The following is a 26,705-nucleotide window of genomic DNA, read 5'->3' on the forward strand; positions in this document are numbered from 1 at the left end:
TATGATGAATGGTGATGCGATAGGTTTCTACTATGACGATGGTTGGTGGTGACTGTTGGTAGTGGTTGTGGGTAGTACGTAGCTTGTGTTGATGATTGATAGTAGTAGTTAGTAGTGATAACTGATAATTGTGAAGGATGATAGTGATTGCTGATAAAGTGATCGTGATTGATAATAATGGTTATTGACATATAATTATGATTGAAGGCGGTAAATATTGTTAATAAAAATTGTGGTGATAATTATAATTGATGGCTACTGATAGTGTTATGAGGATTGACATGTCTATTGGTTGTGACTTGTGATTGAGGATGATAGTAGTCGTCGGTGATGGTGGTGCTTAGCCGTAGATATAGATGTGGTGAAATATTATTTTTTTAGAAAATTCTTGAATCGATAACATCTTATGATATTAAATTTTCTTGTTAAAGGTATTAATCATTCGTATACAAATTGTTAAAAAAAATACACACTTCAAATGTGACCATTTGAATAATTAAAATTCAAACCGAAAATAAACTCCTTAATTATTGAGGCCTCAAGGATTAAAATTAAAATCTTCATCAAAGTAAACAAATAAAGCTTAAGATTAATAGAGGAATAACATAGGTTTATTCATTATTCACCAACAGACACACATTTCAAACAAAACACTTATGTGTCTACACATACTTGCACAACAAGACGTACACATAAAATTATTAGCTTTTCGATGGGGCCTTTCTATTGCTATAGCCATAAGCTACGATAACTACAAGGGCCCACCACCCTTATATTTTGCTCCAAAAACACAACAAACATATGTAGAAATAACCACAAAAGGGCTATATTTCTGACCAAGTTCCTTGTTTCTCTTGATCTCCAAGAGAAGAAGGAAGTATCAAATTATAATTATTTGAATTCCTGACCGAACAATTTGCCCTAATTTGACCTTGTGTTCCAGTCAACACATTCAATTGTCCCATCTTGATCATGGAATTCACAAATTCCTGAAAGAAAAGAGACTCATTGATAGCAAAACTCGTAACAATCCCTCGAGTCCTTCTATCTGTATACAAATCTTGATCCGATGTGAAAAGCCCTTGTCGATTCATGAGATCAACATAGTACTTGTTATCGAACTTGTTAGGTGATCGTATGTCTAGGACAGTAGTGTTCGTGGAGTTTGTAGTGGGACATGTTATTTTAAGGTTTTTGGCAAAGGTTTTATCCATGGATGGATCTTGATTAGGGTAAAGTCTCTCTGTGAAAGAAGTACAATGACTAATACCAATAGTGTGACCACCAGAAAGTGCAACAACATCTGTTGGGGTGAAGTTTTTAGTAGCAAGTGAAGCTAGAATTAAAGTTGTATTGAATGAAGGTGGTGGAAGATTGGCTAGGGTTTCATTTAATGTTGCAAAAGTGAGTCCATCTCTTCTTCCTAATGGTAGATCATAGTCCGGGCCACCCGACTGCATTTAATTATTTACATAATCAGATCACTTGTAAAATGATATTCAGTATAATTTATTAGTAACCTAATAAAAATAATAACTAATCCTCTATGATAGGTTAAACTACATTCACATAGAAAGTAAAATTATGATGTATTGAATTACTTAATATATATTGGGTTCTAACTTGTTGATAATAATCAAAACTTTGCTTTACTACATTTGTTAGGGAAATCAATAATGTTAGTATTACATTTGACCAAATGGTTGGACAAGAAAACGATTACTCCCTCCCCTCTATCCCAATTTATATGACTCACTTTTCTTTATAGTTAATATCAAAATAAAATGACACGTTTTTATATTCAGTAACACACTTTCTTTTTTAGTTTGTCCCAAAAAGAAGGACACATTTCTATATCCAGTAACAATTTTAACTTTAAAATACTTGTTTTTACCCTAAATGAAATAATTTATAGTCACACAACATCTATTACTTATTTTAAAGCACAAGTTTAAACCATTTTTTTTCTTTTATTCTAACTTTTCATATGACATATTTATCACCAAAAGATTAAAGAACATTTTGACATATTTTATATAAATCAATTTTTTTAAAAAAATTTAAAAAATTCCTTATTTTTAATTTTTTTTATGTCACGAAATACTCCCTCTGTCCCTAATTACTTGTTCACTTTTAAATTGACACACCAATTAAAAAACAATAATTGATATACTGAATTTACCATTTTACCCCTATTAATTATGAAGTAGATGAATTAAAAACTTAAAATTTTCAAAAAGTTCTACCTTTTTCAAAGTAATTAATTGAGGGTATGATAGGTAAAAAAATAATTGTCATTTTCTTGATTTGTCAAAATGGACAAATACAACTAAAAAGAGAAAACAGAGAGTATTTAGAAAATTAAATTAAAACGGACACAATAAGAAAGGACATGTTATTAATTATGGTGTGACAGTTTAGCAAAAACTTGTGGACGTGGTACACTTGAATGCGAACATTATTGAGAAGTGAAAACTTGTTCAATTATTTGAGGCTTTTGTATTATTGCGCACTGAATTATTTGTCATAAATTTGACTTGAAGTAGCCGTTGTTACAGAAAATATGTAAATTAAATCAAGAAAAAGCAGTTATTATAGAAAATATGTGAATTAAATCAATAAATGCATGATATACTAATAAACATAAACTTACAAAGAAAACAGAGTCACGAGCAGCAATAGCAGTAATATCAGCACAAGAAACGACTCTACCGCAGGCCCGGTGGACACGGCGGCGAAGGTCTTCGATGATTCGAAAAGCCTGTTGTCTTAAAGACAAGTTGGGGGGTGCATCTTTCTCACTTGGTCCACTGGCTGAACCATCTAATAGTACTGATCCATCACAACCCTGTGCACATATATATATTAGGCTAGCGTTTGATCATAGATTTCAAAATATTTTTGGCAAATATTATTTGAGTGAAATTTCATCATATGTTTGGTCATAATATTTGAGAACTATATTTCAATTTTTAATAAATATGATTTATATCTATTATGTTTTAAAAACTATCAAAATTAACAATATGTTTGTAATACATAACAAGATAGAAACGTCGTACAAGATTAATGACTTCCGCAAAGAGTCAATTGGATCTTTGTTGCAGCAAATAACAAGTAGCGTCCATGATATTGGAGCAATGTGACAGTTCAGAGTGAGTGCACCAAGCATCATTTCATATACCGTGAAGTAGACGAAGCACATGATTTTATTACCCTAAGCCAATTGTTCGTCATTTTTATCAACAACCATATCATCACTTTCATAGTCACTGAATATTTTATCACTACTTTGATATTCATGTAAAAAATTATGTTATACAGCGCAAATAAATACTATAGAGGACGTTTTTGCAAAAGATAAAAATTTGGTGTAGAATTTGAATTTTTAAAAGCTCCAAATAATAAGATTTGCCCCAAATATTTAGTTTTTTCTAGTATTTGAGAATTTGGGTAATTTATTAAAATATTTGTCAAATAATGACAAATTATATGAATAAACACTGTTTGTCAAATTGTTCCCCAAATTTTACTTGAGAATCTATGGCTCCTAATTGTTTTGTAACAATTTCTTTTTTAAAAAGATGAAATTAAAATTTATTGTTCAAGAAATCAGGATAGTGAATAACATGAATAATAGGATTTGCATCTTATAGTTACTTATAAGTTTATTATTTCTTTTCATTTTACCTTTGCAAAATATATTTTTTGAAAGCCTAAGCAAGTCTATAAGTTCCATATATTTTCTTTTTCAACAGAGTCGATAAAGGATAAATTAGTAAAACTGTCCATTTAATGTATGATTCTTAAGGAGTGTGTAAAGGAGAAAGTGGACAACTGATATGAAACAGATGAAAATACTTGTAATTAGTATTATGGCGCCTAGTATTATTTATCAGTAACGTAATCATTTGATGTTCAGATCTAGCGATAATATCTTGATCATTCATTTATGTTTACTCAAATTCAAATATCTTAATCTTAACGAAAACAAATAAGGCCTTAACTCAGGTCAATACCTGAACAAAGCAATCATGGAAGTGAAGACGAAGAAGGCCGGCGGCCTGACCGATATCCTGCCGGAAAACATTCTGGAGCCGGCTCCTGATGATGGATTCAGCATTGGGACAAATGGAGTCATAAAAAGTCCACGAAAGACCTTTCACAATTGGTTGAGTACCTTGAGCTTTTGTTACTTGAAAATGGATTGAAACAAAAATAGAAAGGATTAGTACAAGTGAAGAAGCCAAAGTATAAAGGGTAGTTGAAGCCATTATGATTAATTGATGAAGGTTCACATTAACTTGCCTCTACATTTATAGCGGGAAGGATGTAATAATTGTTCCATCCGTTCACTTTTATTTGTTCATTTTAAATTTCGTACATATTAGTCGATCATAATGGCTTCAACTACCTTTTCTCCGCCTTATATTAGTTGATTAGTATATTAAATATAGTTGTCATATATTAGTTTATCACCTTACTAAATCAAAAAAGTGTTAATTAATTTTTTTTCCTATATTATCATTATAATTAATTCTTTTTTCAAGTGTTCAGATTTGTTTGTAAAATTTTCAAAAAGTTTTTTAAGGAATAAATTAGTAAAATCATCTTTTTATTTATGATTTTTTAAGCACTGACTAAAATGAAAAGTGATCAACTAATATGAGACGAAGGGAGTATTAATGATTTAGGGACTAAGCAATGAATATACTAAGGGTAAATATGAAAAAAAAAAATCTTCTCTTAAAATGTTAAAAATGAAAATTCATTTTTAACATCAACACTAAGGGATGATTTGGCAGGGGTATATATATAAGAATTCATAACACTGAATCAGATGCATTAGTAATGTTCAAATTGATAATGTTGAATTTATTTATTATCCACTATATGATTTTATGTAGTTAAGGATAATTTTGTTTAATTTTAGCCATAGTTATTCAATGGTATATTAGTAATAATAACTATGATATTACTAATATCATGAATTGTTGTGTATCAATTATACACTCTGTGATACCTAATAGGATGTACACACTCTACTTATTAAGCAATTAATATACAGATTAGTTATAGGTAAATTGAAAATACTATCAAAAAAATATTAAATAATATCAAATTAATATATATTATTATTTTCTCTAATACATCCCATCAAACAATCGGTCAAAGATGTGTTGCGATAGTTCATCACCCTTAAATGGAGGCGTCTAAGTTCTACCTTCTGACAAGTGGCCTTTATTTCTCCAATGGGCATCACGAAAGAGACAAATGAGTCATTGCACTTTTGTTCTTAGTGTTGGTCTTTAATTTTTCTTCCTCGAAATAAATAAAAGAAATTATAAGTAATAATATATATTTTTACGTCATAATATTTCATAAGTTAAATCTCACATTTTTTTAAGAGAAATAAAATTTAAAAATTCAATCAATTTAAAGGGTAAATTGTGCAGTTAAAATGGAGACAAATTCATATACTATAAATAAAGCCTGCCAATTACCGAATGATAACACACTAACGGATTAACTACAAAATCCTTTAATTACTTTGTCCCTTTTAAGTACAAGAGGCTATGAAAAAGATGGCTCATAAAATTACTTTTCTCCTTAATAATAATTTCATTTTTCATTTATTCTGGAGTAGGTTAGCTAATTCTACCAGAACCAGTTGAAAAAATAATTTCATTTAATTTTCGTTAATTTATAATGTTTTTTGAGTCATATATGGGAGGGGTCTCATTTGGTTGAGTCAAAATTTTATGTGAATTAATAAATAAAGGTCGCGTACGTATTTAATTAAATGTCATATAATTGTATCATTAGTAAAGGGCAAGTTTAAGCCTAAAATAATGTTAGAGGCAATTTGATTCATAGGTGGAAAAAAAATATTTTTAACCGTCTTACTTAATAATGATAATTTAAAGTATTTTGATCCACGTACCTCGTTTTCAAAAAAAAATATTGAGAAACATATTCGAAGAAGAACAAGCTAACGAAGGAATTGTAATCTTTTTCATTTTATTTCGTTAATTTTGGCAAAGAACTTAGCCGTTTAAAATTCACACAAATAATTTAATTTACAATCTAGAGATGCCCATTTTTTTACTTCAATTAGAGAAATAATAAGAAAAATATCAAAGAAAATAGTATTAATTAATGCTCGCATGATCTCAACAGAGAACCGTCATGAATCGTGATTTCTAAAAATAGTATATCAAATTATTTATTATTTTAAAAGTTCAAAATAAAATTAACTAATAGTTTCTTATTTTTCTTTAGTAATAATTATTTTTTAAAGACTATAAACACATAAATAAAGTAAATATTTAACTATGAGAGATTACATTTTTAAATATTAATGAAGATAATTAAAAAGAACTTCTTAATAAATATTTTTTTAAGAAATCTTAAGAAAATATAAAAATAAGCACGACAGGGTATTTGGGAGGAGGGGAGGATATGTCAAAGTTAAAGATCGTGAAAGAAGGAACAACTCTTTAGAAAGTTAGCAACTATATTACACCAACCACATCTTTGTTGTCTTTGATTAATTTAATTAATTTTACGTATTCCTAAAGGTCATCGATTTCAAGTTGTAATCTAGTAGTATTTACACTTGCATGTTAGTTAAGGATATTGTATATGAACAAATTAAGTATTACTAATATGAACCAAACTACATAATAGACTTATTATCTTGTGTTTAATTTGAATTTAATATAGAGTAAATGTTGTATTTTGTGTTTTCGTAATGCATGTGGACGGAATTAAGGTTTAACTTGTAATTTTTAGTATTGAATTTATTACTTATATACTAAAAGTTATGGCTTCAGCCTTCATATTTATTCTTATAATAACTTTAATAAATTCTTACATATAAATTTATAATTCACGTCGAAAATTATGAATTCAACTGAACGCATTATAAATATCCATAAAGGCTACGTATGGTACTGATACAAATTATTTAAAATAATGATAACTTGATAGCTATACCTTCTTAAATATAACGAAGATATAATTAACTAATTAATTATTTGACTATCATAATGTCGTGTGGAGACCCAACTCTTCAACAAACACTTCTTTTTTTCTTCTATAGAATCTACGAATTAATCGATGGTGTGATAATTAGCAAAATTAATGCTAGTTTGAACCTCCTGCCTCTGCTATTTTTAATTAATTTTGCTCATTTTTTAATTTTCAAGACAAATACTTGCAATTAAAAGACTACGATCGAGTCAATTAATTAATATTGACTTACAGAAAATAACACTATAAGTAATTAATTTGTACGTATATCATGAGCGTCTTTTAACATATTGTAATGTTTAATTAATTTATTTTTATGAGTAATATTAATTATTTATTATTATACTAATTAAGTGATTAGATAACATTTAGGTAAGCTTTTTCAGTATGGATCGCACTAACTCATAGTAAAATCTATGTCCTTTTCACCATCTTTCTTCCCTCACTTGATTACCTTTTTTTAAAAAAAATTGATCAAATCTTGTCATAAAAAATAAAATAAAGTATTATGTTGATAGATCTAGGAGCCAAATATTCCAAGTATTAGGTTAGAAAACAATGAGCAAATTAAAGAAGCCGACAACAAAGTAATACGAGGAAAGTAGAAAAAAATATTAAACAAAACTGAGGGTAAAACTTTTCCCAAAAAGGGGAAATTATATTTTTATCTCAACCATATTATATTCCCTCATTTATTCTTTCGTAGCAATTTACCAAGACATGTAAAGACAAGAAAGAAAAAGAAAAACGATATGAAATTAGTGAGACAAAAATCTTATACCCCAACAACTCCATAAAAAATATTACATAAAAAAGTACCATGAGTTCTAGGACACTTATATGCTATTCATAAATACACGATTAATTATATTCTAGTTTCTATCAATTATTCAATATATATGTGTATGTATAATTTTTTCTAAAGATGCATGTGCACCCGGGGCAGCTCAAAGTAATTAGAGGCCTAAAACGAAATTTCAATTAGAGGCCTAAAATCTAAATAAACTTCATATATATTTATTTAAAAATTATTTTTCTAACTTTTAGATTTCAATTAGAAGCCTAAAATCTAAATAAACTTCATATGTATTTATTTAAAAATTATTTTTCTAACTTTTTAGATGTAAATTTTGCTTAAAATTTATTTATATATGATTTCTTCAAATATATTTTTTATTATTATTAGTTTTAGGTATTTTATCAATTCAACATTAGAAAACACTCTTTTACTGGGGGCATTGATTTTATCAATTCAACATTAGAAAACACTTTTTTACTGGGGGCATTACTATATGAATTGTTAACATAATTCTTAGTAATAAGTTGACAAATTCTAAATAAAAACAAGAGTTAAATCATAGAATTTGATTCAAGAAGTTGATAACTTGGTATATCCTACTTTAATATGTTTGTTGTATTGCTTGAAAAATTAAGAAGAAATAAAAAAAAGAATTTGTAACTTACTTTGTTCAACATTTTTCGACTATTGATTCATATTTTTGACAGATTATTACTCTACCTTATTAAAGATTTGAAAAAAAAGAGTTCAAACAAATAAATAATATAAGTGTTAGCGAAAAATAATTATTTTTTTCTATTTGAATGGAGTAAAGGAGAACAAAATAATATAATTTTATGTAAAAAAGTTAACAAAAAATTTATGAGGCCCCAATTTTGCTGTATGCAAGAGCCGCCCCTGACCCCATTTATAGGTGGTGTGCATCCGCCTCTGCCCAAGCTAAGGTGATAAAGACAACACCAATTTTTATTTTATTTTTTAATTCTGTTTTTAAAATAAAAATAAAAAAAGTGATAAAGAAACTGAGACGTTATTACAAGTGTGTCTGGTGCTATAAAGGAAAATATCATTTTCTTAATTATTTTGGTATTTAGTAAGCAACTAAAAAAAACTAATTTTAAGAACATTTATATATTAGAAATTAGACATCTAGATGAGAACATCTTTGAGAAAGGTGAGGAGGAGGCTATATATAGGAATTAGGATCATTATTTTGCTAATGTGGTTCTGAAATGTTAATATTTTTTCTAGGCAATACAACACAAACAAAATCATATATATGATAGCGTTAACAATTTAAAATTCAATATTAAAAAGAACTGATGATCTATCACCTATGAAACAATATTGAATAAATTTCAAAAAGAAAACAAGAGAAAATTACTTCGAGTTAATTTGGACGAATAGTCTATCCTTTTTAGTTCATATATTTATTTTGAGAACTTTTATATTCTTACATTATTTAAGCATACTCATTTATAATATCATCATAGATATATTATAAACCATATATATATATATATATATATATATATATATAGAAGAGAACCATAAGACCGCCAATGTGGCGCCACCACAAATTCAGATTCCCTTTTATTTTATTTATTTTCAAAAATAGTTTTTCCTTTCATGAAAAGTTGTGACTTTTATGAAAAATTGTGACTTTTATGAAAAATTATATTTTTTATGAAAAGTTGCGACTTCAATGAATAGTTGCGACTTTTATGAAAAGTTATGATTTTTATGAAAGGTTGTGACCTCTCTGAACGGTTGCAAATTTTTCAAATAGTTGTGACATTTTCGATAAGGCACAACAAACATATGAACTTCTTATTCTTCTTCTNAAAGATATGTTTCATTTCTACCCTCAATCTTATCGCTACATTTATTTGCTATTTGAAATTGAAATTAAAAAGACAAATGACAAATAAGTTTTTATATTAGCTCACTTATGAGCAAAATATATTATAACAATCTTTACTAATTTTATAACAATACATAAACTATACTCCCTCCGTCCCATATTAGATGGACACTTTCAACTTTACACGGTGATTAAGAAATCATTAATACATTGGAAGACTTCACCATTTTGCCTTTTGTTTATATCAATTCACATTGAAATGAGTTACAAAAAATACACATACAATATAGGAATGGTCATATTAATTGTAGGGGTAAAATGGAAAAGAATTAATTAATTTTATCCTAATTTAATAAGTGCTCAAATAATATGAAAAAAATATTTTTAGTAAGATTCTCATCTAATATGGGACGGAGAGAGTAACAATATAACTTTATTAATGTTGGGCCCGGGCAGCGCCCGGGCTTTCTTTACTAGTATATATATATATATACCACCACATATCAAGATTCCCTTTTAATTTATTTATTTCCAAAAATAGTTTTTCCTTTCATAAAATGTTGTGACTTTTATGAAAAATTATATTTTTTATGAAGAGTTGCGACTTTTATGAATAGTTGCGACTTCAATGAATAGTTGCGACTTTTATGAAAAGTTATAATTTTTTGAAAGGTTGTGACCTCTCTGAAGGGTTGCAAATTTTTCAAATAGTTATAGCATTTCCGATAAGGCACAACAAACATCTGAACTTCTTATTCTTCTTCTTCTGCACAATTAAATATTCGTGTATTATGTTCCTGAAAGTCTTTCTTTTATTACTATATTATATTATAGTTGAGTGGGAATAAAACGTTTTTCTATTTATGCTTTGTCCAATTGTGAACATGATCATCAATCTTAATATAATCTTTCATTAGCTCAAAGAAAAGTAGAAAAAAGAGCATCAATCAATCTCAGACCTTAAATAAACTAGCAACTTGCAAATTAATTAATTATATCAACACTATGATCAGAACTAAAGTCTAAAGTTCCACAGCCAAGCAAATCTAGTTAACAATAATGACATCTAGTGGTGCCTATGTACTATAAGCAAAAGGAAACACAGTCTATTTCAAAATATTTCTCATAATTTTCTTTTTGACACGTCAAACAATATGAATTTTGACAAGTTTTTTAGGATTTATCCTTTAATTCGTATTGATATAAAAAAAATTGTAATCTCTACTCCTTTTTTTTTTAATTAATTTATGTTGCACCCTTTTTTTTTAGTTCGTCGCAAAAAGAATATTAACTCATTATAATTAGAAACAATTTAACTTTAAAATATTTATTTTAACCTTTAATGAAAAGATTTTCAATCACACAAATATCTAATGATTATTTTAGACACAAGTTTCAAAAGTCTTCATATTTTTCTTAAATATCATGTTAAGTCAAATAGTGTCACATAAAATGACATAGAGGGGTAATATTTTTCATATAGTTTTTTATATCTAAATTATAATCTTAAAAATTTGAATTGATCTAATCTAGTTTAAATTTGATAATTATTCAAATTGAATCTCGAAAAAAAAAACATGAGAACTGTTTACTTTTGAAAATAAGGAAAAAATGACTGTAGTACTTATTCATTTGTCCAGTTACCAAATCATTACAAGTAATTTAAATTTAAATCTCTAAAGTATCATTAATTAATAATAAGACTAATTTAGAAACATAGAGAGAGAGAGGTTATACTAGTAACACAATTTTCACATCATCATGGAGCTAGAAAACATTTTGAGAAGAGATCCAAAACACCATCTTCTTACATTACATTACATCACAAAACAAAATGTGATTATTATACTATAAGCTAATTAAAACACTCATTATTATTACAACAAAACCAAAACCAAAACACTAATTAATTAAAACTTAGAACAAAGCAGAGAAGGTTTCCTCCAATTCTTCAACAACAGTAGCAATATCAACCTTTTTATCCTTGTTCCTCCTATCACACCTATTCCTAATTTCGCCATTTCCACCAGTCAACACGTTCATTTGTCCCATTTTAATCATACCAATAACAAATTTCTCATAAAACAACGATTGATTCACCGCAAAGCTCGTAACAATCCCTCGAGTTCTTCGATCCGTATACAAATCTTGATCGGACGTAAAAAGTCCTTGTCTATTCATGAGATCAACGTAGTACTTGTTGTCGAAAACATTAGGGCTACGAATGTCCATGTTGACTGTGTTGTTCGAGTCAGCTGTGGGACAACTACCTTTGAGGTTGTTAGCAAATGTCTTGTCCATAGTGGAATCTTGGTTCGGGTAGAGACGGTCGGTGAAGGAAGGACAGTGGCTGATTCCGATAGTGTGGGCCCCGGACAACGCGACCGCATCGGTCGCGTCGAGGCCTTTGGTTGCAAGGAGAGAGAGGACGGTTGTCGTGTTGGCAAAGGGTGCGACTAGGTTGTCTATCGTCGCTTGCTCCGTTGCAAAGTTGACTCCGTCCTTTCTTCCTAAGGGTACATCGTAGTTGGGCCCACCCGTCTGAAATTACCATAAGCATATATTACGTTTAACTTACTGACGGTATAATATTAATATGCATTACTATACATACGATGAAGGTAGAGAAATTTAATTTAATTTTACCTAACTATCAGTCACGAGGTGGGGCCTAAGTGGTGTGAAAAGTAATGACATAAACCAACTACTCTTCAGTCTTTAATATTTACTAGTATGACATTTTCCCACCATGAAAGTCCTTTTTTCTATAAATAGTTGAACTATATAATAATGATCTATCAAAATATCCTATTATAATATATTCTGACAACAGACATGTGTTATTCTTTTTTAATTGGACTAAAAAAAAGTATGTCATATAAATTAGGACGGAAATAAGACTTGTGATCTTACTTACCAAGACAACAGAGTCCCTAGCAGCAATGGCAGTAATATCAGAGCAAGACACAACTTGACCACACTCATCTTGGATCCTTTTTCTAAGATCATCAATTATCTTGAATGACCTCTTTCTTAGGGTCAAATTTGGAACTGCAGTTTGCTCACTTGGCCCTCCTGCTGATCCATCTAGCAACACTGAACCATCACACCCCTGCATCATAAAAAAAAACATTATTTTTTTTCATTTGATTTTCCCTTGAAAAATGTTCCAATCTGTTCCCACCATGCATTTTCCTAGTCAGCTGATTCAGTGAAAAATCATATTCTATAGTTCGCGATAGAAAAAACCTTTGTTTCAAGTAATGTAAGTACACAAAAAATAATAACCTGAACAAAGCAATCGTGGAAATGAAGACGAAGTAAGCCAGCAGCTTGGCCAACATCATCCTTAATTTGTTTTTGAAGCCTCTTTCTAATAATGGATTCAAGTTGAGGACAACTAGATTGATAAAATGACCATGAAAGACCTTTGGTTAAAGCAGGCCTCTGAGCTTCTGTGACAAAGAAAGAAACAAGAAGAACAAGTAGAAAACTTGATAGAGTAGTTGGCACCATGGCTATAGCTAGATAGTTTGATTTAGCTAATTAATTGGTACAATGATAGTAAGAAGAATGGGTTAAATTTATAGGCATATAAAGTTATCCACTTGGATATTTTAAATTTTTCTTCTACTATATTTGTTTAGACTTTTTTAAAATGAGGCATCTCGGGTTTTTTCTAACAAATAGCCGTGTGGTCGTCACACTGCGATCCATCTTTTGATGTTGATAGTTTTATCTACTATTTTCGTTCTTTTTTAATTGTTATAATTTGTTTAGAGTCAATCGATAAGAATTTGATTAATATTTTATATTTTTATTATATTAATATATAAAAATTGCAGTTAATCATATTTTCGTATATTTTTTAAATATCTAAAATTTTATTTTAAAATATCAAATTAATACAATCTAATTTAATTTTAAAGATTAATTAAATTGATTTTAAAAAATGAAACATAACAATTAAAAAGGAACTGATGGAGTATTATTCTCTCCCTTGTCTAAAATAAAAATAATTTTTTGGAATGTGGCACACGACCCTTAGAAAAATTAGCTAATTTCATTAATTAAAAGATAGTTGGACAATATTGTCCTTTTGTTTCTTCTCGAACTTATCTTAAAAACTAGAGATAGTTGAATTATAGCTAGATAATTTTGAAGAAAACAAATTACTAACATATTTTTGAACTTTTGAGAAACTCATTCATTTTTTTAGCATAAAAGGTGTCAAAAATTTATTTATCTGGAACCAAAGAGTGAACTTTCTTCATTTAATTTTTACACACTTTAAAAAAATAATTTATTATTATATTCATACTAATTAATGTTTAATATTAAATTTTAAAAAATGAATAATTAACAAAAATAAGATATTAAAATGAATATATCAACTTATTTTCTTAATATACTAAAAATAAAAATAAAAATAAAAATACATTTTTAATAAAACGAACACCGAGTGAGTAATTTATATTACATAGGATAATGAATCCAAGAAAGACACATATCTATGTTCTTTTGTGCAACGTGCAAAATTTCGTGCATAGTGTAATTTACCTTTCCAATTATTAACATCCAATAGAAAAGCAAAATATACTAGCCGCCAATAAAGAATGCCTATTTTTCACTCCAACTCCATATTTACTCGATGCATGAATCTTGATGTTTATGTTCCGTATTTGCATTAAAATTTCACCGCATAAAATTTAATGTTCAATATTCGCATTAAAATTTTGTCGCATAAAATTCATTTAAAGGGTAGCGCTTCATTTGTTCTAAATTTAAAGAATTTTATCTTATTAAACTACATCAATATGGTATATATATTTTATATAAGTAGATAGAGAAAATGGCCAAACCGCCTAATCTATTACCGAATTTTCAATTACACACTTAAATTTTACGGGAGTCTTATCATCTCCCTGAACTGTTTAAAATCAAAATTATTGTACCCCTAAAAAATCATAACCACATTTATGATGATGGATGAAACTCACGCGTTTAACACGTGGAAATTCCATTAAAAAAAGTTTTTCTTCAATTTTTTCATTATTCTTTACTCTTTTCTTCTATTTTTCCACCATCTTTCCAAACCCAAAAATATTTTCACCATTTTCTCCATTACTATAAACACCAAAAGTCTACCAATCACTACAATCTTGAAAAGGAGAAGGTCGGCAATGATTTTGATTCCCATTTGTCATTTTGTCCACTACTTGATTGGTATTAAGATCATTTCCATGAATGCATATGTCAAATTTCTCAAATTGGAGTTAATGAATACATAACAATGGAGGAAGGTTGAATGTGGGTTTCATCGAAAATTCAAAATTCTTCGTTGGTATGGATTAAAATTACAATTTGGAGTTCCGAAGAACCAAAATAAGAATTTACCAACGAATTAACTTTGTGGATTGATCATGTACAAGGATGATTAACAACTCCAATAATATCGATAAAGAGTTGATTTTCAAAAATTCCTAATTTCATACACAAATTAGAATCAAGAGGAATACAAAAATTCTATGGTACATCCAGTGAAGATAGCAGTGGCGGCAACGACATAAAAATGACGGGAGATGGACAGATCTGGTCACAAAGAAGGAAGAGATTTCTATGAAGAAGAAAGAAAAGAATAAGGAAAAATTACTGAAATATACGTTTTATGTTTTCCTTATTTCTAATATTCCTTTCTATTTCTAAAACCTCTAAATTTCCTTATTTCTCTCCTAATTCTAAATTATTTTATAATGTATTTGAGCTAGTTTTTAATGTATCCGAGCTCTATATTATGTATTCGAGCTAATTTTTAATGTATCCGAGCTACTTATTATGTATCCGGTTTGTTTTACTTTTTCAAGAATTAATGTAATTACAAACTAAATAGGGATAGATTGTAATTTGATATTAAAACTATGTGATTCCTAAAATTTATACAAAAAATAAAAGATATATATATATATATATATACTAAAAAAAAGTTTTAATATTTTTTTCGGTGCTCACTCTCTTAGGGAGAGTGAAATACACTCACTTCGCCACATAAGCATTTAGAGAGATGATAATTTCTGTTTTAAACAATTCAGGGGGGTGATAGGACCCCCGTAAAATTTAAGTATGTAGTTGAAAATCCGATAATAGATTCGGGGGAATTTGACCATTTTGTCTAAGTAGATATAAATATCTTATGTGGATAAGTATTAGCTTCTTTTTTTTTTACCAAACATTTCCACTAATTATCAAGTAATCGGTAAAAAAATCATAGCTTAGCCGACTATCTCGATTATATCTATACACTAATTTAATTTGTCTATCAAAACCAAAATTACTCTAGTCAAAACTTTAAAGAATGCAGTTTGACTTGAGATTTGTTAGGTTCCTTCACAATGTAAGTATAAGATATTTCTCTAATTATGTTGTTACAATTTACAGTCTCTAATCTTGATATTATTGAACACCAGCCAAAAAAATATCCATAAAGTTTTAGGGGAATTATTTTCTTAAAATTAATTCCTCGATCCGTATTTGCTCTTTCCTTTAATGAAGTTTGATATTTTTTAACAGATAAATTACATTATTTACAAAGTTATACTCTATTAAGATTTTACAAAAGTTAATAATGAAAAGTATGATTTAAATTATGTCCTTGAATATTTTTCTTAATAAGTGTTTGACATGAGTACTTTCTATTTATATACATATTAATTGATGTTAAATTTGAAAAATAATTTAGGAATAAGTAATTAGTATTAAAATAATAAATACTATCTTTATATTTTTCTCTTAATATACTAAAAATAACAAATAAAAAAAGAGAAAGTGTATTTATCATTTTCGTCTAACAATGGAGAAAGAGCCACGTAGTCGTCGCACTTGGTTAACATTTTTGCCTCTTTCTAGATAAAGCTATGCTTGATGAAGAGAAAGCCGTGAGGGTTAATTTTAGTTTGCTTTAATTTATTTATTTTTGATAATTTTTAAAGTTTAATTTTTCATATGATATATTTTAATCATAAAATTAAAAGATATTTTGGCATCTTTTACATTTTCTTATTTAAAATTATCGTAACGATAAAAATAATAATATAATCACTAAAATTTTATTAAGTAGATTTTAAAGAAGATAAAATATGCACAGACTTTATTACTCTATCGTGAAGGTAGAGAGACTATTATTATTATTTTTAGAAAATATTTTAGAGATTACTTCATCTGTTCAATAATATTTGTCTACTAATTTCGCATATTTCTTAAGAAACTATAAATAAAATGGTAATTTTACTATATCACTCTTTGAATATAATAAATACATTGTTTTGAAAAATGTAATAGGAAAAAAGATTATAATTACTAATTAGGAACTAAATATAAAATTATTTATTGATTTCATTATTGAATATTTTAAAATAATAAAGTGAACAACTATTGTTAAATAGAGGAAGTACGGGGCATCATGGACTTTTCTATTAAAGAGCCACGTGGTCGTCACACTGCTCTGGTCTCTGGGCCTTTTGATTTTAATAGTTCAAATTGTAGAGTAGAGTATTATATATAGTACTACTAATTATTTATTACACCAAGAAACCATGAAAAGTTATTACTCCAAAAGAAAAAGGCATTACCGATCCTTTTAAGGGGTTGTTTGGCGTGAGGAATAAAAATAAATAGTTTTGAATAAAAAAATAGTTCAGGAATAAAAATTTGATGTCTTGTTTGATTATCATATTTAGAATAACTTATCTCACCATTTATATCATAATGATTGAATAAGTTATCTCATATACATGGTGAATAAGTTATCTCAGGATAATTAATCCTGAGATAACTTGTTTCCAACCAAACGACCCCTAACATTATGTACGCATATCATACGTGCAGAGTTTGATATGCGTACCGTTAAAAAATAATAAAAGTTTCGCATTAATACTTAATGAGATGCGTGAAATTATTGTAAGGCTTAAGCAATTTTTATTTTTTTTAACTATCTTTTTAAATATAAGTTAGATTCAAAATCTAATTTAACACCGACCATCTTTGTACGTTCAATTAAAAAAAAGTGTAAAATACTCCTGGTTAACAAACAACACCATTAACATTTAATAACATAGTATTAATCATCACATTTAGATTAATCTTATAATAAGTGGAGCGGGGTACTACTCCAACTTAATAGCGGCGCTGATTATTGTTTTTTTAACTCTAATATGAGCTTATGGATTTGTCCATTGGAGCTGTGATTTTTACTTTTGTAAATTCTTTGTTCTCGTATTATTCCAACTCTAGTGCAAATGTTATTTTAATTAGTTATATGACCTTTTTTATTAAGAAATCGTAAAAATTAACACAAGAAATTTGCAATTAATTAAAACAAAGAAAAACTTGTATGATAATTTTATTTTATTTTATTTAAAAGCTAGTATGAGTCATGTTTGTAATGCAGAAAATCTGGTAAGTTATTTAAGAGCAAATTAGGTGAAGTCATTTATTTTCCCAAAAAAAAAAGAAAAGAGGAGCTTCAAAGAGTTGACTGAATATTTGCCTAAACCTGTGGTTTTGGCCCCTAGAATGTACTACTGTATAATATACTCCTCTCATCTCAATTTATGTGACGTAATTTAATTTGACATAAAAATTATAAAAGATAAAGACAATTAAGTTTATGATCTAAATAAATCATATATATCTATATGATTATAAATCATTTTATCAACAATAGATATTTATAAGGGTCAACTAAAAAAGAGTGAATTAAATTGGTGTAGAAGAAGTATCATTTTCAAGTCTACATTGTCGATCTCTTCTAACATATACCTCTTTGGTTAAATTAACTTTAAAATGCATGTTGTAAAATAATATTCAAAAGAAAATCTACGTTCATACTCTAACTTCCTTTCAATTATTCTCTTTATATATTCCACCTTTTTTTTCTTTTTTCTTTTGGTGACTTATAAAGCGAGTTTTAGTTGTTGATAGTTGCATTTTATTTCTCTTGTTTTTAATAGAGGCCGCCCACGTGCAGGATAGCATCAAGACTTTGGAGGTTTTCCAAAGGACAAAAGCAGCCTACAACAAAGATATCATCACAAGGTTACTATAAAACGATAAATATTTCTTCATATTTAGTAAGATTGAAATTTTTGTATTCAAGATTTTTGAGAATTTTATTGTTATTGATAAAGAATATTTCACTCATAAAATAAAATTTCATAGTACAAATTCAAAATAATCAAATCTCAAAACAGATATCAAATACTGAAAAAAAAAAAAGAGAGACACACGCCTCAGTAATAAAGTAAATACACATAAAAGTCTATGTATATGACCAAGAAACTTTTAGTTCACCTAATATTTTTCCTAGCTACTTGCTCGTGGTACGCTCTATATATTATTCAATGAATCATTATATTATGTTTGAAAGAAGAAACAAAAGTCTTTTCATTTGTTCAAAATTTAGATGTACTATTGAGCATCTTTGATTTTTCAACAGTCGCAATTTGATGAAATGTAGTAGAATATAATTATGTTAGGACTCATTTGATACGAGGGATAAGAAATAGATTAATTAATTTCAGAATTAACTTTAAAATGAATTTATCTCATGTTTGATTGGAATAAAATTGCAGAATAATTTATCTTGAAATTAGTTATATCTCGGAATTATAGTGTTATTTTTATTTCACATTAGGTTGAAACAATATTCTGAAATAACTAATCCCCGAAATAGTTAATCCTGAAATACTTATCATTCAAATAAAAAAATTAATAAAGAGGGAAGTCGAATATTAAACTAAGAAGATGCTTTCTCACATTCCCTTTATACTTTCACTTTTTTTCTACGCTGACTTTCAGATTTAGTTTTTCTCCAAATATAAAATTTATAAATAAAAATACTAAGTGTGGATGAGGATTAAATCAAAGTAAAAATTTATTCATTTATACCTAGCGAATACATGTATTTGTACAAGCTTTGAATTACTAATTTTGATAATTAACATGTATTCTCACTTTGTTAAATTACTTGGTCATAACAATATAAGTTTATATGATTTAATATAAAGATTTAATATGACTAAAATAGTAAAATTTAATAATCAAAGTAGAGAAAAAAAAGGGCGTGTCCTCAACTCTTTTTATGTTTTAAACATATTAAATATGCAAAATAGATTTGTAAGACTGTAAGAGTAAGATACCTAACTCACTCCTTTTTAGTTATAAATAGGGATGACAATATAGTAGGTGGAATAAGTATTTTTCAGCCAAAGTTTATCTAATTATTTGAATTCAATCATGTCATGTTTAACCCTGCACTGTTTAGCTTCTATTATATAATTCTGTTTTCGTTATCAAAATTTAATGTTACTCCAATGATTATGACAAATATTGTAAAAAAAAAATCATGTAGTCACAATCATTAATATTCTTTTTATTCGATTTTGTTTCTTTTCTTATATGGTGCAAAGACACTAATTCCTTTTAATCAAGAACAAACAAGAAAATTCAATTTTTTCTAATTTTTATTTATTTAATATGTTGTCAGAATTAATAAAGACATTTTTAAAGCACAAGTGGTAGGTCGTGAGAATAACTACATTAACTTTGAAAAGGAGTATCGCGTGATTTTTAATCAAAATAATTTCTAGTTAACTATAGTTTAGTCAAATTAATTCTATCAAAATTAAAGAAATAAAGCACAATAATTTTATATATATTAGTTATTTATTATTATATTTACAACATCCTAATTTTTTTTTATTATGTTTACAACTAAAACAATAAAAAGACTTGAGCTAAGATCTGTCTTACCACCTGCCCTGGCCCGCCCCTCCCCGTTTAATTATTGCCCTACCCTGTCTATATGTATTTGGTAATTTAATTTGTCATACAACATGTGTTCTTGAACTTGCAAATCTAACAGCACTATGTATAAAAAAAAATTATCCTTAGAGAAAGTAGACATTAAAACATACATGCCTGTAGACCGTACTAATATTAATCACTTCCAACGTTGGACCGTAGGTGCGATGATTTACTTGACGGAAAAAAAAAACATAGAAAGCCAACAGTCATGCCACATTTGGCCTCTGATTATTACAACAAACACATATAGTTAACAAAAGACTTACATTAAACAAATTATTATATATTGTACACCCAATAAGTTAAGTTAAACTTAAAATGCAGCAGCCAATGTTTTCTCCAATCCTTCAACAACATCAACCAACAACTTTTTCTTATTCCTCACAGAACACTTAGCCCTAATTTCACCTTGTCCACCAGTAGACACGTTCAATTGTCCCATTTTAATCATGGCTATCACAAACTTGTCAAAGAAAACCTTTTGGTCCGTACCAAAACTCGTAACGATCCCTCGAGTTCTTTGATCCGTGAACAAATCTTGATCGGACGTAAAAAGCCCTTGCCTATTCATTAGATCAACGTAGTACTTGTTGTCGAAAATATTAGGAGTGCGAACGTCTATGTTGACTGTATTGTTCGAGTCAGCTTTAGGGCAACTACGTTTGAGGTTGTTGGCAAATGTTTGGTCCATAGTGGAGTCTTGGTTCGGGTAGAGACGTTCCGTGAAGGAACCACAGTGGCTGATACCGATGGTGTGGGCCCCGGACAGCGCGACCACGTCCGTGGCATCGAACCCTTTAGTTGCGAGACGAGTGAGGAGGGTTGTGGTGTTGGCGGTTGGTGCAACGAGGTTGTCTATGGTTGCGGTTTCTGTTGCAAAGTTAAGTCCATCTCTTCTTCCCAAAGGTACAACATAATTTGGTCCACCAGTCTGAAATAACGAAAAATAATAACGCATTTCTATATTTTGTAATAATGCAACTGTAAACTTTTGTATATTATACTTATTGAAATGAGTTATCATCATACAAATATTTAAGATTTGTTTTAGATCACAAGTTAAAATTTTTTTTATTCTTAATTAAACTTTGTGTCAAACACTTTCGAATAAATTAAAACAGAAGGAGCTACTTTTTCTTGTTGTAATTATGATAGTATTTTTGGGTTAAAATATGGGGGCTGATGCCTTCCCAGTGCCGAGGAAGTTGGTGACCTAATGACAGGGGAGCCGGCTACTGAAGCCCTAATGAACGGCGGCCGTAACTATAAAGGTCATAAGTAGAGAAATTCCTTTATCGGGTAAGTTCCAACTAGCACGATAGCGTAACGATCTTGGCACAATGGGTTCGATTCCGCTATCCGCCCAAGATCCAAGATAAAGTAATTTTTTTACTACTCTTTCGTTCCTTTTTAGTTGTCACAGTTCCTTTTTGAGAGTCAAACGATGTAATTTTGACTAACATTCTAACATGTATTTTTCCATCTAATATGAAAAATGTTGTAATTTATAGTAATTTCTGTATAGTTTTTGAATATCTAAAATTTTATTTTAAAATATCAAATTAATGTACGTAATCTAATTTAGCTTTGAAAATTAGTCAAATTGACTCTCGAAAAATGCAACATGACAACTAAAAAGGGACAGAAGAATGTTTAATTAATTAGTTGGCCGTGATAGTGTATAGGTCTATAATTAGTAATTGACATGTAAAATAAAAAATTTAATTACTAGTATTTCAATTAAGCACTACTATACTATATTAATAATTATAAGGAGGTATATTTACCAAGACAACAGCATCCCTAGCAGCAAGAGCAGCAATATCAGAGCAAGAAACAATTCTTCCACACTCCTTGTGAACTCTTTCTCTAAGATCTTCAATGATCTTAAATGACTCTTTTCTTAGTGTCTGATTTGGTATTGCAGTCTTCTCACTTGGACCCCCTGCTGATCCATCTAGCATTACTGATCCATCACATCCCTACATCCATCATTTGTACAATATTCACAAATAAATAAATAAAATGTTAGATTATACACACGTCCTGCCCTCGTAAGTTAGAGGTAAGACTACGTACACACCATCTTCATCATACTTTACTTATGAAATTTTGCTCGATATATCATTGTTGTAGCTAGATACATGTCTCCCTCTTATAAAAAGATCATAGTAAAAGTTACATTGTGGATAAGTCAAGTAATCCATTTAAAAAAGAATGTCTCTTTCAGTTTTTTGATGATTCTTTAATTCTAACTTTTCACGCGACATATTTAGTATTATAAGATTAAAGAATATTTTAGTATCTTTAATTTAAGATTACAAGATTCAAAAGTTACTTTTACTTAATTCTTAAATTTTGTGTCAAATTAGGTTGTACTAGTTTACCTGAACAAAACAATCATGGAAATGAAGGCGAAGCAAGCCAGCAGCTTGACCAATATCATCCTTAAAAACTTTCTCAAGTCTCTTTCTAACAATTGATTGTAATTTTGGACAACTTGAATCAAAGAATGTCCATGAAAGCCCTTTCACTATAGGAGGAAGACCTTGACCTTTTGATGAGACAATGAAATATTGAGAAAAAAATAAAAGTGAATAGACAAACAAGAGTTTAAAGCTTGATGAGACACAAGTAGAAGCCATGAGTATTGTCACTTTGTCTTGATGCAAAAACATAGCAAAAAATGGTCAAATTTATAGCCATGTAGTACTAGTTCTTTAAAGTAATTATTTTTCTAATAGCCAAGTGTGAGATTTTTTAGACTTGATAAGAGCCATTGGATTTCCTAGAAAAAGGTCATTAGTGCATGTGGCCATCACAAGCTGCCATCTTCCATTTTCTAAATTAAGATTAATATATTTGGAGGTGCAATGATTAATTCCAACAGGCTGCTTTTACATGTTTGGAATGACTGCTCCACTCTCAACCAGTGGTCTCGAATTCAAGTTTTGGATATAGAAAAAATTATGTTGAGAGCGTCAATCCATGATGGATTCTGCAGTGCATGACCATATTCAGTCGGGGCTTCAATACGAGCATCGAACACTAGTGAAAAAAAAAGTATATGTGAACATCATCTATTTATATGCAGTGTATACCAACTGTATAATATAAATAGTATACGTGAACATCATCGATGTAACCAAGCCCAACCCATCGCATAGAAGGAAACTTTGTAAAAAAACAAATATAAAAAATCCTTCGCTTCTTGCCTTGTTATGTTCATTTCCCTCTCAGACACTTCCTAATAGGGTAATAGGGGTGTGCGTTGATTCGAGTTTTTCAAATATCAAACCAAATTATTTGTACGATTTTTAAATCTATAAACCAAATCAAACCAATAAAACTTGGGTTTTTCAACCTCGGGTTTTTGGGTTTTTTTGGGTTTTTCTGCTAAAGTATTCATACAAACTTATAATTTACTTGTACTTCAAATATTTCTTTAGTCCTACTAAAATACAACTATCTAAGGTGTTTCTTAAGAATACAACACAAACAATGATATGATTAATGACACTAAAATATCCAAAAATAATAATAATAATGAAATCGCATAAAACAAATATTGCAAATTAACAAGTCATAATGAAAATGATCATAATTTAAAAGTACTAAATCATGCTAAAATAAGTTTAATAAGTATTAGTTATATGACTAAATATTAAAGGAAATTAAAATTAGATTATGTACTTTAATTGTCTAAACCAATGAAAAACCAAAGAACAAATATTCAATATTATTGTCATTCTTAGTGTTAAATTGATTTTCTTTTTGTATTAGTATTAATTTGATTTAAGTTTTATTATAATTACCAACATCTATGGACTATAATCTTTATGGAACCACTCAAAATTCTAAGTTTCAAACTTGAAATAATATATTAAAAGATAAAAACTATGAAAAAGTATAAGAAATATTTAAAAATTATATCAAAGTAAATATTTTTATGTATAAAATAAAATTTTAAAATTATATATATAATGTCGGGTTGGTTTGGTCTCGGGTTGACTTTTTTTAGTTAAAACCAAACCAACCCAAATATAGTCGGCTTTTTTTTTCAACACCAAACCAAGTCAAACCAACCACTAATCGGATTTTTTTTGCCGGTTTGACTCGGTTTGCGGTTTGGTTCGGTTTTGTACACCCCTACTTCCTAACATATTTAATCTCTCCAAAAGAAAATAAGTGCCCGTTTGGATGGGCTTTTAAGTTGGTCAAACTGACTTAAAAGTCAGTTTTTGACTTATTAGACCGTTTGGCAATTATCAAAGTGACTTAAAATAAGTCACTTTTGGCTTATTTTAAGTCAAAAGTTAAAAGTAGAGTGAGGGCTACCTTTTTTTTATTTAACTTAAAAAACCATTTTATGTTGACCAAGTATATTACCTTTTTGCCCTTAATTCTTTTACACAATTCCCAAATCCCCCCTTAAAACCCTAACATTTCTTTACCTCAATTTTCTTTTTCACGTTTGTGTGGCTGGAAGCGGGAAGCGTTCTTCCTTTTCTCTCGATTTGAAGGGTGAAGATCTAAAGCGTGAAGTAAGTTATATTTCGATTAGCTTTCTTCCTTTTCTCTCGATTGATAGCAGTGGTATCAGATGTAGGAAAATAATGAATAGTTTTATGTTTTTTCTTGATTATCTTTCGATTTTTGTTTTTTTTTATTTTTATGTTTTTTTTTTTGTCTTCTGTCGCTGATCCTGTTTTGTGTATTTTCTGTTTTGTGTTTTTTTTTTTGGATCATGTTTAACAACTTTAAGGGTATTTCAGACATTTTGATAAAAAAAAAAGTGTTTACCTACACTTATTTGTCAAACACATCAACAACTTTTTTTTCAACTGCAACACTTTTATCCAAACACGTAACTACTTATTTTAAAAATAAGTTTCAACACTTTGAAAAGTTACTCTTTTTAAGTCAATTCAAACGGGCTCTAAGAACTAAAGTTCAGAAATTATATTTAAAATTTTGAGAATAAATAATTGAGACTTTGGTCAGTTGGGTAAGTGTTATAATTCATCATTATGTATTGTATGCAACTTTACTTGTGTCTTGAAAGGATAGATGGGATGTTTTCAATAGAACTTCGACTAGAGTAAGTATATTATAAATCAAGTATGTAAAGTAAATATAATAGCGAAGAGGTCATGTTACATTTGTAAACCAGTAAGAAGAGAACAGATAGCAATAACAAATAATTTGTTAATTGCTGCAAATATACTAATAAGAGAACTAGACAACATTCGACTACCTATTAAGAGTTTTTTGGCAAAAAACATCCTTAAACTATACCCTCAACTTAAACTACATTCTTAAATTATTTTTCTTAACAGAAAACATCCCTCAATTATTTAAAATTTGACAACTTTCATCCTTTTGTTAAAATTTGTCAAAAACTAACAGATTCTTCACAACATGTACGGTGCACACTACTCTCAACAACTTAAACTCCCTAAATCACCCCAATAAATCAATTTTGTTCATTCGACATACATCTAAAATAATATTATAATTTTTTTTAGTAACAACGTTTTGCATTGTCTTCCTTTTAATTAGCAATTTTTTTTTATTTATTTTTCATTTGATTTGATATCAAAGAATTATCAATGGAATTGTTTTTTTCATTTAATCTACAAAAAGTGGTGTTGATCGAAGACTTTTACTTCTAATAATGGAAAACGAAACTTGAGTACTAGAGATCAAAATTAGCTGAATCTTGATCACTTCAATTATTAATTTGCCCAAAAAATTATTGATCTAACGACATTTTGACTTTGCAAGGTGAAGATGGTGTGAAATTAAGCTTCAACTTCATTTAGTTGGTAAAGGAGAAGTAAATATCATATCTCCTCATAGACTTACACCGTTCCTAACATTGTTATTTTAACAACAAACATGAGTCTCAATCTTTTTTAATTTTTTTGGATACTTTTTCCAACTAGTAATAATATTGTAGATTTTTTTTTTTATGAGAATAGTATGAATTGAATATGTTTGTGTGGAATTCGCTAAATTTTTGATAAATTTAAATAGAGGGATGAAAGTTGTTAAGTTTTAAATACTTGGAGGATGTTTTTTGTTAAGAAGAATAATTTAAGGATGTAGTTTAAATTGGAGGTATAGTTTAAGGATGTTTTTAGC

The 26,705-nt window shown here is 28.5% G+C and overlaps 3 protein-coding genes across 3 annotated transcripts; all 3 read right to left on the reverse strand.

Moving 5' to 3' along the window:
- Positions 1-640: 640 nt before the first annotated feature.
- On the reverse strand, positions 641-4,309 carry LOC125855544 (peroxidase 12-like). Its single transcript, XM_049535274.1, has 3 exons — positions 4,020-4,309; positions 2,654-2,848; positions 641-1,454 (listed from the first exon to the last, which is right to left on the reverse strand). Exons 1-3 carry the CDS (start codon positions 4,272-4,274, stop codon positions 825-827), a joined length of 1,080 nt encoding a protein of 359 aa, XP_049391231.1. The 5' UTR covers positions 4,275-4,309; the 3' UTR covers positions 641-824.
- Positions 4,310-11,453: 7,144 nt separating this feature from the next.
- LOC125855109 (peroxidase 12-like) lies at positions 11,454-13,260 on the reverse strand. Its single transcript, XM_049534781.1, has 3 exons — positions 12,987-13,260; positions 12,616-12,810; positions 11,454-12,239 (listed from the first exon to the last, which is right to left on the reverse strand). The coding sequence occupies exons 1-3, from the start codon at positions 13,212-13,214 to the stop codon at positions 11,616-11,618; spliced, it is 1,047 nt and encodes a 348-aa protein (XP_049390738.1). The 5' UTR covers positions 13,215-13,260; the 3' UTR covers positions 11,454-11,615.
- A 7,434-nt stretch (positions 13,261-20,694) lies between these two features.
- LOC125855188 (peroxidase 12-like) lies at positions 20,695-23,227 on the reverse strand. Its single transcript, XM_049534873.1, has 3 exons — positions 22,946-23,227; positions 22,346-22,540; positions 20,695-21,489 (listed from the first exon to the last, which is right to left on the reverse strand). The coding sequence occupies exons 1-3, from the start codon at positions 23,201-23,203 to the stop codon at positions 20,872-20,874; spliced, it is 1,071 nt and encodes a 356-aa protein (XP_049390830.1). The 5' UTR covers positions 23,204-23,227; the 3' UTR covers positions 20,695-20,871.
- Positions 23,228-26,705: the final 3,478 nt, after the last annotated feature.

Source organism: Solanum stenotomum, chromosome 2 (assembly GCF_019186545.1).
Source record: "Solanum stenotomum isolate F172 chromosome 2, ASM1918654v1, whole genome shotgun sequence".
Classification (NCBI taxonomy): Eukaryota; Viridiplantae; Streptophyta; class Magnoliopsida; order Solanales; family Solanaceae; genus Solanum; species Solanum stenotomum.